Source organism: Cricetulus griseus, unplaced genomic scaffold (assembly GCF_003668045.3).
Source record: "Cricetulus griseus strain 17A/GY unplaced genomic scaffold, alternate assembly CriGri-PICRH-1.0 unplaced_scaffold_1, whole genome shotgun sequence".
Classification (NCBI taxonomy): Eukaryota; Metazoa; Chordata; class Mammalia; order Rodentia; family Cricetidae; genus Cricetulus; species Cricetulus griseus.
This window is the reverse complement of record NW_023276808.1, coordinates 5,027,057-5,044,022: the sequence shown is the minus strand read 5'-3', so window position 1 is coordinate 5,044,022 and position 16,966 is coordinate 5,027,057. Positions and strand designations below refer to the sequence as shown.

Here is a 16,966-nt window from a genome sequence, read left to right as displayed (position 1 = left end):
TTCATTCTCAGGCCTCCCCATCTAAGTCAGTGGTATCCTGTCACCAAGCTAGAATTGAAGTCCTATTTTAAGCGCAAAAGATTGCTTTGCAGACTTTTGGTAAGGAGCCAGATCAGGTTGTTACACTTTTATTCCATCAACAAATAGAGTGGCTACAAAATAACAGTAATGATTGGGCTATTTTTCTCTCTGCTACCCAGGGTGATTTTGATAATAATTACCCATCCAATAATTTGGATTCCCTTTTTAAGATACATCCTTTGATTTTCCCTAGTCTCTCAGAAAGATTATAGTCTCTCAGCCTATTTCCAAGGGGTGAATGGTTTTCTCAGATGGTTCTTCAAAAGGGAGACCTGTAGTTGTAACGTATCCTATCATTAAGACAGCCAAATTGCTGCATCTTCTGCCCAAATGGCCAAACTTTTAGCCTTGTCCATGGCTCTACAACTCTTCCTCAGGGAAGCACTAAACATCTATGCTGATACTCAATAGGTAGCTCAAATTGTCCAACCCTTGGAGATACCTGTCTATGTTGCCACTGTCTCCAGAGGACAAGAGAGTTTGTTACAGATACAGGGTCTGCTATGGCAATGGAGCAAACCTGTATTTGTGGGACATCTTAGGGCCGATAAACATTTGCCAGGACCTCTCAGTGAAAGAAATCACACAGCCAACAGCTACGCTCATATCATTGCAGTTTCACAAGAGCTCACTAGAGCACAATATTTACATAAGCGCTTTCCTCTCAGAACAGGGTCCTTACGATTTAATAATGGGATAACCAAGGAACAAGTTGTTCAAATAGTTAAAAATTGCCCTCTTTGTGTGGAATTTCTTCCAGTGCCTCACTTGGCAGTTAATCCCTGAGGACTGTTGGCCAATCACCTGTGGCAGATGGATGTAACGTATGTGCCATCCTTTGGAAAATTGCAATATGTTTATGTTTCTGTAGATACTTTTTCCAGACTAATATTTGCCTCTGCCCATTCTGGTTAAAAGGTAAAAGATGTTAAAAGCCACTGTCTGCAGCCTTTTGCTTACATATGGGTCCCAAAACAAACTAAGACTGATAATGGCCCTGCTTATGTCAGCAGATATATCAATCAGTTTTGCCAAGATTTTGAAATTACCCCCAAAACTGGTATTCCTTACAAGCCCCAAGGACAGGCTATTGTGGAACATGCCCACCACACTTTAAAAGCCTATTTAGTTAAAGTAAAGAAGGGGGACCTTGAGGGTCACCTTGGCTCCCCTAACTCTATCACTTATTTTATCTTAAAATTTTTAAATTTGTGGATGATTCTGTTAACTCCTTAGCAGACCATCATTGGCGGTCCACTGCACAGAAAAGACATTTGGTTAATTGCAGAGACCTTATCTCAGGCCTTTGGAAAGGGCCAGATCCAGTTTTTGTGTTCTGGGTTCTGTTTGTGTTTTCACACAGGATGTCAAGGCCCCAATTTGGGTTCCTGAGGGTTGTGTGCACCTGGTTCCTGCTGAAATGCTTCAGCCATCTAATGACTCTTTGGATGTTTGGATCCAGCCCCCAAGGGGTCTCTAAGGGTTGTTTTCCAGCATAACCACAGGAACCTCCTGTTTTTCTGATCTTTACCAATAGGATGCTGATGTGAACCCTTTGACCTGGTATTTTTGTAAGTTTGTATACAGGCTGTTCCACAATAAAAGTGAGGGACTGTCTCTCAGAAAGTGAACCAGGCAATTTTGGTTCATCCAAATCTGCAGACTTTAGCCCGATACTCGGACTTAGTGGTGGCCAAGAGGAGCCACAAAGTGAGGTCCCACAGAGAGCAAGAAAGAAAGGGGACCCTGAGAGATCACTGTCAGAAGGCTGGTAAGAAAGTAAGGAGTTGTGAGGGTGGATTGAAAAAAGGTGCTAGAAAATAGGTACCTCAACTCCTAAGAGAGTTGGATTGTAAAAGTACTGGAAAAGGTGGTGTCTCAACTCCAAAGATAGTTTGGCTGTAAAGGCACTGGAAAAGGGGTGCCTCAACTCCTAAGACATTTGGATTGTAAAAGCACTGGAAAAGCATTACCTAAACTCCTAAGAGAGTTGGATTGGAAGAGAGATCACAGTCAATCACACAGATAATGTTTAAAGAGACAAGGTACTGGTGAGATTTCATTTAACTTGGGATTAAGTAATAATGCTAAGAAAATTATTAAAGAAACACAGGAAACCCTCCACTGAGGAATCACTCCCCTGTGAGCTGCACAACAGCAGCCAGCAGCCCCAGCATCCCGAGTCCTTGTCCACTCAAGCCCGCTGTGGGCTCCAATCAGCTGACAATGATGTGCTGTGCAAAGGCTGGCTGGAGAAATCACCTCCTGAGAAAAAGTTGGGGCATTATGCTTGGAAGAAACACTGGTTTATCGTGCGGAGTGGTCAAATGAGTGGTGCCCCAGGTGTTCTAAGAATACTATAAGAATGAACACTCCAAGAAACCCCTGCAGATCATCAACCTAAACTTCTGCACACAGTTGGGTATACGTGTGACCTTTAGCAAAAAAGTGCTTGAAAAGAGTTTTATGTTTGATATCAAGACCAATGAGCGCATCTTCTACCTGGTGGCTGAGACAGAGGATGATAGGAATAGGTGGGTCCAGAGCATCTGCCAGATCTGTGGCTTCAGTCAGACTAAAGAGAGCACTGATACACTGAGAAACCTTCCTTCAGTCAGTCATAGGCTCAGCTCTACACGAGCTGAATTCAGCAGCTCCAGTCAGCCCCTGCTCCAAGCAAGAAGGTCCTCAGCCTGTTCACAGTCTAGCCAGCCACGTCTAACAAGCCACACCCAGCCTGCCTCGTCTACCAGTGCACCTCAGGAGCATCAACACTTGCACCAATGCATAAGTCGAAGGAGAGAAAATGCAAGGAATGTCAGCTTCTCTCAGAGCACCCGGCAGGAGAGTGATATAGCTGCACAAAAACTTGCCCAGGGCAATAGACACTGTATCAACAGAGTCAGCAGTCAGGTCCATGACTTCTCTAGCCTTCCAAAGCCAAGCCAATACAGTGCTTTTGTCCCCCCTGGTAGCCTGGCTTCACACAGTCACACCAAGGGCAGTTTCACAGTGTCTGCGGCAGACAGTAAGGATGTGTACACCTTCAAGGCACCCAGAAACACCCCGTGTAGTGAATTTGGAGACCTCCCCATGGACTCAGCCACAGCTCCCCCACCACTACACCCCAGGACACCACAGGGGAGCAGCCTTCAACAAAGACCCAGACAGTGACTACAAGTACCCAACAAGAGGTGGAGGAACTGCCAGCTGGCATGATAAATCTCCAAAAAACACTATCATGGTTCAATCAGACAATGCCAGCTTCTCTCAAAGCAACGTACAAGAGAGTGATACAGCTGCACAAAAACTTGCCCAGGGCAATAGACACAGTATCCACAGAGTCAGCAGTCAGGTCCATGACTTCTATAGACTTCCCAAGCCAAGCCAATACAGTGGCTTTGACATCCCTTGTAGCCTGGCTTCACCCAGTCACACCAAGGCCGGCTTCTCAGTGTCTGCTTCAGATAGTGAGGATATGTACACCTTCAAGGAACCCAGAAACACCCCGTGTGGTGAATTTGGAGACCTCCCAGTGGACTCAGCCATAGCTCCCCCACCACTGCCCCCCAAGACACCTCGGGGGAGCAGCCCCCAACAAAGACTGCCAGACAGTGACTACAAGTACCCAACACGAGATGGAGAAACCGCCTGCTGCTGTGATAAATCTCCAAAAAAGACTATCGTGGGTCTACCAAAAAATGCCAGCTCTGATGACAACTATGTGTCTATAAACCCAGGTTCTGACATCTCCATGAGCACAATGCCCCTTCACATTGCCAGCCGAGGAAGCGAGATCCAGCCACCCCCTGTCTATCGCCACCTCAAGTCTGGCCGAAAAGCAAAGCCAGAACCCCTTGACCTGAGAAACGACACTGTTATCAATGAGCTCCCTTTCAAGTCACCTGTCACCAAGCCTTGGTCCACGGTCAACAACACTTTCAATCGCAGCTCCTCCCAGTACTGCCGTTCCATCTCCATTACTGATTCTGGAGACTATGAGGAGAGCTATGTCCCTATGCAGAACCCAATGTCTTCATCCACTGTACCCAGTGGCTGTAACAACCCAGCTCCAAAAAAGAGTACTGTTAATGTGAATTCCATAGACCCAGACTTCCAGAAACCCTCCCCAAGCCCTCAACACAAGCCATCCACATCATCGATCATATCAGATGAGAAAGGAGAATATGTCCAAATAGATGAAGAAAAGAACCAGGCCCTACAAAAGTCCATAAAGGAATCGTCAAAGATGCAACAGTCCTGAAGATCCTCCAAAGATGCCAAGCTATGGTAATGATGGCCAACCCCTGACACCTCTTCTCCTTTGTTAGTTTTGTTCAAAAGACGTATGTATGTTCTGTATGTATGGGGTTTCCCTGGAGGGAAATTTCTGCTTTTTTTCCGTGGAGGGTAAAAAGCTGTTGATTCCTTCCAGACTGGTATGGTTTCATGGGGCTGGACCCCCTGAAGCAGTGGCCCAGGTGATCCGAATATTTGTTTTCCTTAAAATTTGTTCAGTTAGAAATGGTAGTGGTCACAGGCAATCACTTTTAAAAGAAAAAAAGGAGGAATATTATATAGAAATGATACTTTGTATTGGGATGGATCCTAATTTTTTATATTAGTTAGGTTTTCTAGATATATAGATATTCTTCAAACCATTCTAAGACCTAGGGAATATCTGGCATTTATATGGTTTAGGGTTTTTCTTGACAGTGAGACACAACTTCTGGCACAGCAGTTACATCTGAGAGTAAGATGGGCATCAAAGAAATAAAGTTTGCCTTTGATGTGGCAAGACTAGCCATTTTGGCAAGAAGCTGCTCATGCCTGAATTGTTTGCCTGTTGTGTTATACACTGGACATGCAGTGCCCATAGGAAATTGACTGCTTCAACAAGATGGACAGTCATGAAAGGTTCCTGCTTCATGCAAGAGTCTGCCATATATTCTACAGGACACAGAAAAAAGGTGATGGACAATCTGCCAATGTAGCTGGAGAGTTTAGAATTTCCTGCTTTGCTGAGAAGTCTGCCAGACACATTGTGGTCAGTAGGCTAAAAATGGATGCACCTACTTTACTAAGAAACTTTGGTGACTGTCTAGGAAGCAAATGTGTCCGTCAGTTCTTGAGTTTATATATTATCTTTCTATGGTCTTTGATCGAGGTAAAGATAGTTATAGTAACGCACTAAGATAGAATGGTTGAAATATTATAGTTATTCCTTGAGAGCTGTTTTGTTATATATAAAGAAGGGGGAGATGTTGGAACCCAGACACCACAGGGTCTCTGAGTTGTTTTCCATCATAACCACAGGTACCCCCTCTTTATCTGACCTCATCCTACTAACATCAATATCCTGTTGTGAACCCTTTCACCTGGGGTTTTTGTAAGTTTGTATTTTAGGCTGCTCCACAATAAAGGTGAGAGTCATTCTCTCAGAAAGTGGACCACGCATCTTGTCGTTCATCCAAATTTCCAGGCTTTTACCCGATATTCAGACTTAGTGGTGGCCAAGGGCAGCCAGAGAGCAGCATGCACAAACAGACTCAGCTATCTGCTGGCATAGACGATGGTTCCACAGCAAGGGTTAATACTGTTATCCTAACATTTCACAGATTTTCAGTATAAAATAAACCCAGGAACCAGAGTCCTCTGGGAATACATCATGCCTAAAAACTAATCAAAATGCCTTTCTTTAGTCAACATAACTCCTAGAAAGAATTAAATATGTGTTTTCTCATGTCAGGTCATTTTAAGTGAAAAGGGAAATTATTTTTATATTATATGTACATGCTTAACTGTCCTCTCTCTTCCCACGTGTATATAAGGAAATGCTCATACATTTGATTAAATAATGATCAAATTTTTTGAAGCAACTATTTCAGAACAGAAAGTGCATGTGTGTATGTGTACATGGACATATACATGTAATGCAAATTTGACTTTTAATGAACACATATATTTCAAGAGGTAGCTTTAAATATGGAAATCACCTAACAGATCATTCATTCACCCAGGTTCTTTATTTCACAGAAAAAAAAAAACAAACAAAATAAAGCACAGTGCCTCTCCCCCAGAATCTGATTACTCCTGTCAGGCCTGTCTGTGCAATAATGGTATGTGCACACACATAAAATGCACAGCAAGGCTCTTCTTAAGTCCAGTCACACAGGTACATTCTTCTCCCCTTGAGTCCGGTCCAGCACCCCCTCTCCCCAGGCTCCTGCAAAGCACTGACCAGCGATGCTATTTTCCAGAGGTTTGTGTGATTGCAGGAGGGGGGCCCTGAAATCTGACTCACTCTCACTCACCACTGCGCCTTTAGCACCAGGCAGTAGTCATTTAACTGTGTGGAGCAGATATTTAACTGGGCATTGAGTGAATGATAATCACTGTTATGAACAATTGAAAAAATCCATGCTTCATTAATGTCTTTTTCCCATCGTTTTGGAAATGTGGGTAACATCCTGTGCTGTCTGTAGGGTACACCCTTGTGCCGGGGGTGCTTCTGAATAGCTGAATAGAGACTTCACATTCCCTCTGTGTGGGTGTCTCTTTCTCTCTTTGCTTCCGAGTTTGAAGCAGGGTCCTTAGAATTGCTGAGATCATGTTCTCATTACTGAGACACACCCAGCCCTAAACGGAACTAAGAATAATTCTGTATCTGATGATAAGGGCTTCACACTTTGCCTGTGGCAGCATGCCCTGTCCTTCAAGGCACAGCCACGTTGGGCTTTGTGGATTTCCTGACACACACATCATCACCTGGTGTCTGGAGCATTGAAGTTCATGGGAGCTTTCCTACAAGACAGTAGGCCAAGGGACGTGAATAATCTGTATAGAAAGTGAGGATCCCATTAATATCATGATTTAAAATAACAACTTCCCCCACATAGCAATCATTTAAAAACAATAAAGACTTCATCAGTTTCTAGAATATATAAGCAGGATGACAAATGCTGCCCATACTACAGCTGGTAGGGAGCAACACAAACAACCTTAGAAGTGAGGAACACAGCTGTGGGCATAGGACTGGAAAAGACTGGTGTCACCCCAGAGGCATGGGAAGCTAAGCAGAGAGCCTTCTTCTCATCTCAGCCACTACCCAGGCTTTTGCTTTATTTCAGATTCTGGGGGTCTCTTGCATCTCTTCACTTGTTGCCCCATCCTCCAGTTTCCAAGTCAACAGCCTAGCTCCTTTCTATCTTGCTTCTTTCCCATGTCTCTGCTTCTGTTATCGCATGTCCTATTCTGACACCAACTCTTTTCATCTGTTCCCTTTGAAGACTCCAAGGCTGCATGGGACACATCTGGATGCACTCTCCATCTTAAGATCTATGGCTTAGTCACTCGTGCAGGTCTCTTTTTTGCCAATAAGGAGCCTAAGATTAGAGTACTGTTGAGCTGGATATTGCCAGAACCACCTCATCATAATTTTAGCACGTAAAACATAACAAAAGGAGCCTGCAAGCTTTCCATGTGTAAAACTATGCCAGCTGGAGGTGGAAGGCTGGCTCAGTGCTTAAGAGCACGCATACTGCTCTTTCAAGAACTGGAGTTCAGGTCCCAGAACTCAGATCAGGTGGCTCACAACTGTTATTCTCCAGCTCCAGGGATATCTGATGTCTCTGGCCCCTGCTGGCACATATACTCACACCCCCAAACCCTCTGTTTCCTTTCTCCTGACTTTTGATTACTCTGCTCTTTTAGCAAGCCAGGTCCCGTGTCCTCACTTTACTAACTGAACTTTTTTGTATCTGGCGAGATCACTCAAAAGACCACATCTTACCGATCCCAAATTTTAAGAAGCAAAGAAAGAAAATGACACATTTTTAATCAAAGGATTCAATAATGGCAGGTTTATTTAAAATTTTCCAGTAGAGAAAACCTGCTAGTGTTGGAATAAAGGTACTCAATATATAAGAGCAGAGAATAGAAAAAATTAACAATAGAAGACAAAACCAAACAGTATAAAAAAACAAAACAAAATAAAAATGTTTGAAATGGATTCCAATAGGGAACTTCTTTAAACCTGTGACTAATGAACACAGTTACCAGGTTTGTCAAACAATTCATTTGGAATTTAAAGCCTATGTCTGTATTGTAAACTCCATAAAAACTGCTCATTAAATTCAAGCCTTTCATATACCAGGCACTGAAACATGAAGCCAGTTGATTTGCACAGTTGATTTGCACAGTTACAGGAATTAACCAGCTGCTTTCCTGCAGTGTAGAGCAGATGAGATAAAAGAAAGGAAAAAAGTCAGCTAAAACTCTAAACAAACTGAAACACAGCAAATTCAGACACCATCTTGCTCATTTAAGACAACAAACTGAACTTTAAGGCATAGTCTACATTTGCAGTTTTCATTTCCTTTCCCCCACCCCACCGACAAATACCTTCTAGATCCACTAGCCATTTAGACTATTCCTGACCTCCAATTATTCTGTATACACATATTTAGCAAGGAGCAAAAGCCTGACGTCATTCAGACAGCACTACAGCCAACATACAGTTTTAGAAAGAATACTGTGTATGTCATAAAGATTCGCCTTTAAAAACAAACAAACTAAACAAATAGTTTTAAAACATTATGAAAACCCATCAAAAGATGATTCAGTGTGGGCTCAGAACCTGATGAAGTGCACACTTCAAAGACTATTAGCATAACACTCTGCCAAACACTCCCAACAAAAGGACTGCACAGGATTGTACTTCTTCTAATAGATAATTTGTCCCTGCCCTGGCCATCTCCCTTAAAACTATACACAAAAGTCCTGCTAAAAGTCAACATTTTAGTTGATCACACAACAGAATGTCACAATGTAAACTAAACAGATTCTTGATATCAACATCATGTTACCAATGTTTGTTAATTTCTCAATCCAACAGTTGGTCACAGAGGTCAAGTATTATCAAGGCTCCCTTGTCAGGTTTTCACCCATCTGACATATCCATCCTTCAAGTACATGCAAAGTTCAACATTTGCAAGAGACAGAAGCCAGAGGCCCTTTAAGACACTGAGGAAATAGGATTGTGGGGCGAACCCATCTGGGTAAGAACTTTATCCAGCCACTGGAGAGGGCCATGCAGATATATCTCAATCAGGCAGGGGGTGCTAGTAACATCCTGCCTGTGGTACTTGGCTCCCCAACCCTAGGAAAAAGAAAGCACACTGGTGTCATTTAACTCTCTATCTCATTGATTCATTATACCAAGTAAAAAAATCATATTATCAGTTCACATAATTATGTTTGGACTCATGGCTATGTCCCACAAGAAAACAAACATACCACGAAAGCAGGGGTAATTTTTGGGGATGGACGTTGTCCACCAAAAGTCTACCCAAGGACCCCAGGATCACCTATTTAGTCTGGTGTAGTGGCACACGCCTTTAATCCCAGCATTCGGGAAGCAGGAGCAGGCAGATCTCTGTGAGTTCCAGGCCAGTCAGGGGTACAGAATGATACCTTGTTTCAAATAAATAAATAAAAATGATTAGTCTTGGGTAATTACAAATTTAAAATACATTCAGTAGTTGTTTGAATAAAGATATTTTAGCCAGGAGGTGGTGGTGCACGGCTTAGATCCCAGCACTTGGGAAGCAGAGGCAGGGGGATCTCTGTGAGTTCGAGACCAGTGTGGTCTACAAGAGCTAGTTCCAGGACAGCTTTCGAAGCCACAGAGAAACCGTGTCTCAAAAAAAAAAAAACAAAACAAAAAGAAAATATTGTAAATATTTGTTTCACACTACATTAATGTTATGTTAACACTTTACTTACATACTTACACTTTTAAGACATACTCTTAATGGGTATCCCTGGCTGGCCTAAACTCCCTATGTAGACCCAACTGGCCTCAAACTCAGAGCTTACCTGTCTGATTTCTGAGCACTGGAATAAAAGGCATGTATTATCAAACTGGCTTTATTTTTTTAATATTTTACTTAAAAATTGTGCAAATATGTACGTGTTTGAGTATGGATTTCCCTATGAATGTGTGGTATCTGTGGATTTCAGAAGATGTTGGATCCTGGAGGTAGAGTTACAGGCTATCGTGATCCACTTCAGCTGGATGCTGGGACTGAACCCAGGACCACTGTAAGAGTCCTACACCTTTAACTGAACAATCCCTTGCCCCTTTATCTGTGTGTCCATGCCTGGAGAGTACAGGGGTCTACACTGGCTGTCTTCTTCAATCACACTGCACTGTATTTTCTGAGATGAGTTCTCTTGCTGCACCTGGGCTTTTGCCAATCAGGCTAGACTGGCGGCCAGCAAGCCTAAGGGATCCTATCTGTCTCCCATGCTGGGACTACACACAGCACTGCACCCAGCTTTTTGTTGTTGTTGCATGAATGTGTGTTTATGTACACCACAGTGTGCATGTGGAGCTCAGAGAATAAATCTGTGAAGTTGGTTCTTCTCTCACCTTTTACACATGTTGTGTAGCAATATCTTCAAAGATAAAACCTTCTGTCTTATAGGGAAGCTCCAGAATTGCTGAATGTTTTAAGGGGAGGTGAAACACTCCACCCTCTAGGCAAAGTCCTTAAAACCCAGGAAGCAAACATCGTAAAAGCTTTACTGAAACTGACAAGATTCACTAGGCTGTCCCTCCCCAGGCTGATATGAGCCGTAAGGACTGCTGAGACACACAGACTGACTAGGCTGCCTGCTTCTGGAATAAGACATGCTCCAGCCTGGACTCTATTAAACCCTTAGCTTGACCCGGAATAAACGGCATGATGACTGGGAGGCAGGGGGAGATAAAGGTGCCTGTCACCAAGCCTGGAGACCTGAGTTCCATCTCTGGGACCTGCGAGGTGGGAGGAGAGGACTATATTCTAAGTTCCCATGACAACCTCTTGGACAATGGTACTCTTGCTGGGCACTGATAGGAATATATACCAGGAAGGCACAGATATACATATTGTAAATAGCAGGGGTGAGGCAGGGGTCAGGCCTAAATGAGATGGGCGGGTACTGCTCACCTTCACGAAACTCATTCGAATAGTGCACATTTTGGTGAGTTCATACACGGTCTCAAAACCATGCTTCACAGACTGTGCCAGTATCTGAGCAAACTCTTGGTTGTTGAAAATTTTCACGCTACACCCACTGGGGATCTTGCAGACAGTGGTGGGATGAAACCCATGATGGTAGTTGCAGTTCCAACTCTGCACAAATATGCTGCTGTCACTCAGGCATTCGACATACACTTCTCCTACAACATAGTACAGGTGGACGCCTGTGACAGGACAGACCATATCATTCATAGGCTGAAAGGCACCCTGGCAGAGTCAAATTTGGCCACTCACATAGCCATTCTGACAGACATCTAGCTAACTATGTTATGCTTGTGATAACCAGTGTGTTTAGGAACAAACAAGTCTCTCAAAAATAATAATGGTTGACATTTTCACTTTGGTATTTAATGTCCTGCTTAACCAGAGTTGAAAGTATATGGACACTGTAAAAATAGAGCTATATAAAACCTGTAGTTTCCTGGGGTATCCTGTGTGCTTAAAGTCTTCTGCATTTATGCCAAGGCTATTTGCTCAGCAAAACAATTTTGTTCAGAAAACTTAAGAGAGAGAGAAGGGATGATCAATAAACAGGGAGGAGTTGAAACCCGGGTTGAAGAATTACTGCTGGAAGCTGTAAGACATGAGGTCTAGTTAAAAGCAGACACCTTTTAAATAGAAAAAAGGTACTGTGTGAAAAAGGAGCTCACCAAAATAAGTACTAAAAACAATCATTGAAAACTCTTATAACTTAGAATGCTGGGAGACCAGGCAATATCCCGCCTTCTCAGGGAGAAGGAGGCAGAGACTTGGATTGCCTCCTACTAAAGCTGGAAGAAGGAGGGAACCAATTCTGCAAATTTGTCCACTGCCTGCTTTGTGCCCCACTATCAACACAAAATAAACAAAAGCAAATCTTCAAAAAGGAAGATGGACCCTCTGGCTAAGCCTCATGAGGAAGGAAGAAGAGGCTAGCAAGCTGGCAGCCAGTGTGACTTTGAGCACTGAAGGGGACCCGGGAAAGGCTTAGTAGAAAATGCTAGTGTGACTGTCTGAGGAAACACCACGTGGCATTTCTACAGACACACAGGGCTAAGACTCCAGTACCAGGTCTACCCACTGCGGCAAAAGTCCATTTTGTTTAGTGATATACAGAGATATATTTAAGAACAAAATTATAAAGAAAACTTTTTAAGAAGAAAAAAAACCTTTTCCCTGATACCAAATTGATGACTTTTCATTTTAGAAAATTAAGACAGTATGTGAAATATAAAGATGTGGAAACTATTGACATTCCTTCAGTGACAGAGGAAAATGATTGTTAATTAATATTCTGCAGTACTGTGTCCCCTTTGGCAATCATTAAAGGCTCTGTTTCAAACTCTCACATTTCTGTATGACTGTGCTGCTGTAACTGTTTAACCAGGCTCCCTCAGTAGACCAGTGTTGACACTAATTATCTACTATTGCAGTCATGACAAATGTCACTAGATGGTTTTTACTAATATCTGTAGGAGACATTCCTGGAAGTTAAATGGCTGGATCGAAGGCCTTTGAATCACTTTGCCAAATGACTTTCCAGAATGCTTGTGTTACATCAGCACTGTGAGTGCTATGATCAGCTGACCCCCACCAGCACTGACACTGAGCTTACACAAAAGCAAAGTGTTCACAGCTACAAAGGGAATTGCTTTAATTTGAACATGGGACTGGACATACCCTTGGTTTAGTGGCCACTTGGGTATCTCCTGTGAAATCACTGCCTTGACATCTCACCTATTACCACACTGGGGTTGTAGGCCCTTAATCATCTTTCTTTTTATGAGTTGTGCATTTAGAGATAGATGGAAATAATTTATTGTGTATTTTCCTGTTGTTCACTTGTCTTCCAATTTTATTCATTTTATATATGTGTAAACATGTGTAGATAGATACATAGACAGACATATGAATAGATTTAGGTATATGTTTCAACCTAGAGAAGTTTAAAACCCTTTAGTTGAAATTATGATTTTTGTTGAGATAGAAAACTTTCAGATCAAATACATTTTCATAAAGCTTTTTAATTGTTTGCCTTTTTACAGATGCACACCAGTCACTTCCATGTGTGGTGTTCATTCAGGACCACTAGCGGAGGCCACAGACCTGCTGCTGTTACTAACCTATCCTCTATGTCAGTAGAGGATGAGTCCAATTTTACTGCACTGTTTTGTCTACACAGTCATTTATTTGTAGTTTTGCAATGTCATTTTAGTCCTAATGGCACATTTTTTTCTTTATTCATTCATTAAAAACTTAACTATTCTTATTTACCCTTTCAAGTAATATTGGCATCATGCTGTACAGCTTCCACAAAACATCACACTGTAATCTAAGGTGTTTTAAGTCACAAAAATTTAGAAGGAATTACTATCCACTTGAAGTGTTTTCACAGTATTAACCCACCCCTTGAATGAACAAATGCTGCCTGTATATGCGATTTTTCTCTCTTAAGCATAGCCCAGTGGGAGGAAGTATCTCTCTAGGTGACTTTGAGAGTTTAAAGTCTTGTGCCATTTCTAGTTCACTCTGTTTGTTTTCTGCTTGTGGTTCAAGATTGGAGTCCAAGAGCCCTCTTCCCTCCTCAGTCCCTGACACCAAGCCTCCTGTTGCCATGCTTTCCTGCCACGACAGAACCATGTACTTAAATAAACTTCTTTAAGTTGCCATGTTGATGGTGGTTTATTATAGTGACAGGTCAGGGAAACTGGTCGTACAATCTTCTGGGTATATTGAATGACATGGACAGGTGTGAAGGGAAACAACTCATGTCTATGTCTAGTGGGAGGTATAAATTAATAAGAACTTTCTCAAAAGTATATGGAACCAAGAGCTCCTGGCCTGCCAGCTTCACTCGGGGAATCCATCCCAAGAATATTACCAGTTGGTCATGACGTCTAACAATAATGTCTACAGGATGTCTTAGCTTCCTGCTTGTGGTTCCAAAGATAAGTCCTCAGCTTCTACTTATGGATAGGTAACCTTGGCTTATCATCATTCCTAATTCCACACTGAGTCCACTAGTCAGACATCTGGAGGGACTTTAAATGCATCCCTAGAATCCTTACTTCCCTCCTAACTTCCTAAATAGGAAATTCTACCATACGGCTTTTTGCTACTTTGAGGGAATATTCACCTTAAATTTAATGAAATACACACTCCTTAATTCTAATCTTATTGACAGAAAATGTCGGAGGTCTCCAGGCTCAAGAAAATGCCCATCTGTGATATGAACCCAAGTTTATCATTTCACCATAGGCTGTCATTTCCATCTTGTCTACCTTTGGTCACATTAAGGATGTTTTCAACGAGTTGCACACTTGTTAGGTTTCCTCTTTGAATCTAAGAATAAATGTTAAAAATCTTCTCAAATGTTTTCTCAAGCACCTATTAAAATAATTGTTTTACCTGATGCATTGCTGTAGATGCTGATTCTCTTTTTACTTTATTTATTTACTTAGAGACAGGGTCTCACGATGTAGTCCTGGCTGGCCTGAAACTCAAGAGATCTTCCTGCCTCTGCCTTCCCAGCATTTGCCACTGACTGGTGACTTCAAGATGGAGGACCAACCAATTTATGGACCATGCAGATTTATCCACTGCATAATTAATTTTACTCTGCAGCTAATTTTTATTTGCAACTAAAATAGTTTGGGGAGAAACACTTTAAAACATGCAAACAACTAGATTCTCATAAAAATTCTCTCCATATTTTGTTCTTAATACATTTAATTGTTCTTTGTGTGTGTTATTTGTGTACGAGGCATGTGCTATCATGTGTGTGGAGGTTTGAGTTTGCTTTTTCCTACCATGTGGTCCTGGAGATTGAACTAAGTTTGTTAGGCTTGGCACAAGCCCCTTTACCCACTGAGCCATGTTACCAGTCCTATTCTGACTACACTAGTTACAAAGTGGTGATGTTTGCATTCTAGCACTCATTGTCAATTTAGCTACCAAAGTTGGCAACTAATTCACTTCCCTAGTAGTATGACAGAATCAATTAGGATTTACTTACTGGACAGGATCTCACTGTGTATGTAGTCCAACCTGGCTTTGGATTCTTGATTTTCTGTCCCAGGAGTTATGTGCACCACTACACCCAGCAGTGTCTTAAGATCCACTAATGCAGTTAATCACAGTAGCTTCTCATTATGTCTGGATCTGGAATCCAGTCTCAACTATGCACATATCAAAAGTGATTATTTAATAGCACCAACACTACCATGCAGAGGCTTTGCCTTCTCCAGAGTCACTCATCAGTACAAGTATTTACATGATGTGGACTCTGCAGTAGGTGTCACTGTAAGGGCGCCTGAAAGGTGACATGCCTAAGTTACATGACACACTACACTGTTTTTATATAAGGGCTGAACATGAATGTTGCATGAGACACTACATTGTTTTATATAAGGGAACTGAGCATCCTTGGATTTTAATCCTCAGGACCCCAGAACAAACCTGCCATGGACAGCTGTATCCTGAGAGGCACCAACATTTTCAGAAACTTTTCTTCACTTTGTGTCACGTGAGATGCACCACGCGCAGCTCATCACAGATTTGGAGGCAGCCTGTTTGCCTCAGTGGGGGTAGATATCTGCAGCAATGATCTGGACACTAGATGTGCTTATTGCTACTTTGTATCTTTGCCTTCTCATCAGACACGGTAGAAACTACATTCATATTCAGAGGGTATATAGATAGGCTCCCATACAGACACAAGAGCACAAGAGCATATAAACACACGTCATGTCATTAAATTATGATTTTACACTGACACTTCCAAGGAATGCCACACCCCTTCTTGATTGCCTGTTCCTTACTCCACAGGGAAAGCTAAGCTCTGAGCACCACCATCTGGTCATTGACTTAATCACATAATAAATACATATAAATGTCATGGAACTGCTTTAATCTACCACTAGTAAATAGTTAAGTCCCCTAAGAAAGATATGTGGGATGTTGAGATGGTTCAGTGGGTAGAGTGCTTGCCACCAAGCCTGATGACTTGCATGCTCAGCATCCAGAGGGGTGGTTCCGCATTAACCTTCAGGCCACGCCCCTTCTCAGGGTAAAGGCTGAGTTTCAGGCGTTGCCCTTGGTGATTGGACGACAAGGATCAGACCTGGCTACTCCCACCTCGCTGTGCCCTCCACTCTGCAGAGACACTGAGCTCTGGCAGAGGTGTGCACTCTCCAGGGAGCACATCAGCCCCGCCCCTGAGACCCACGGGTAAGCCCCGCCTCCGGCCTCTCGGCCCCGCCCCTGCTCTCTGCTCGGCCCGCCTCCGGCCTCTCGGCCCCGGCCCCTGCTCTCTGCTCCGCGCCTCCGCCTCTCGGCCCCGCCTCCGCTCCCGAGTGCGCTCGCTCAGCTGCTGCGGCAGTCCGTTTGTTCGGCACGATGGAGACCCCTGGAGTGTCTGGGACAAGAAAGTCAAGCTCGATGCGACCACCGCGCAGAACGGCGGGGAGTCGAGAGGCGCGGGCGGAGCGCGGGAGCGGGGGCGGCGTGTGGGAAGCGCGGGCTGCCGCGTGCATCCTGCAGAGAGCAGAGCTACCAGTTAACTGACCAAAAATTAACATAGAGGTTTGGAAAACTGTGGAGAGATTGGAGACTGGAATTAGTAAGGATGGGCTGAGGGAGGATCCTTCTCTGTTTTAGATTTAGAAATGGAGGAGGCAGGAGTCACTGATGGCTGGTCAACTGTTTCCTCTTTCATGTTCTTACCCCGTATCTGGCTTCTGATTTTTTCTTAATAAATATCATTTATGCCAGGTGGTGGTGGGTCAAACCTGTAAAACCAGCAATCAGTAAGCAGT

The 16,966-nt window shown here is 43.1% G+C and overlaps 1 protein-coding gene across 1 annotated transcript; it reads right to left on the bottom strand.

Moving 5' to 3' along the window:
• Positions 1–9,097: 9,097 nt before the first annotated feature.
• On the bottom strand, positions 9,098–16,684 carry LOC113839102 (mothers against decapentaplegic homolog 1-like). Its single transcript, XM_035453543.1, has 3 exons — positions 16,378–16,684; positions 11,079–11,335; positions 9,098–9,241 (listed from the first exon to the last, which is right to left on the bottom strand). The coding sequence occupies exons 1-3, from the start codon at positions 16,682–16,684 to the stop codon at positions 9,098–9,100; spliced, it is 708 nt and encodes a 235-aa protein (XP_035309434.1).
• Between the last annotated feature and the right edge of the window lie 282 nt (positions 16,685–16,966).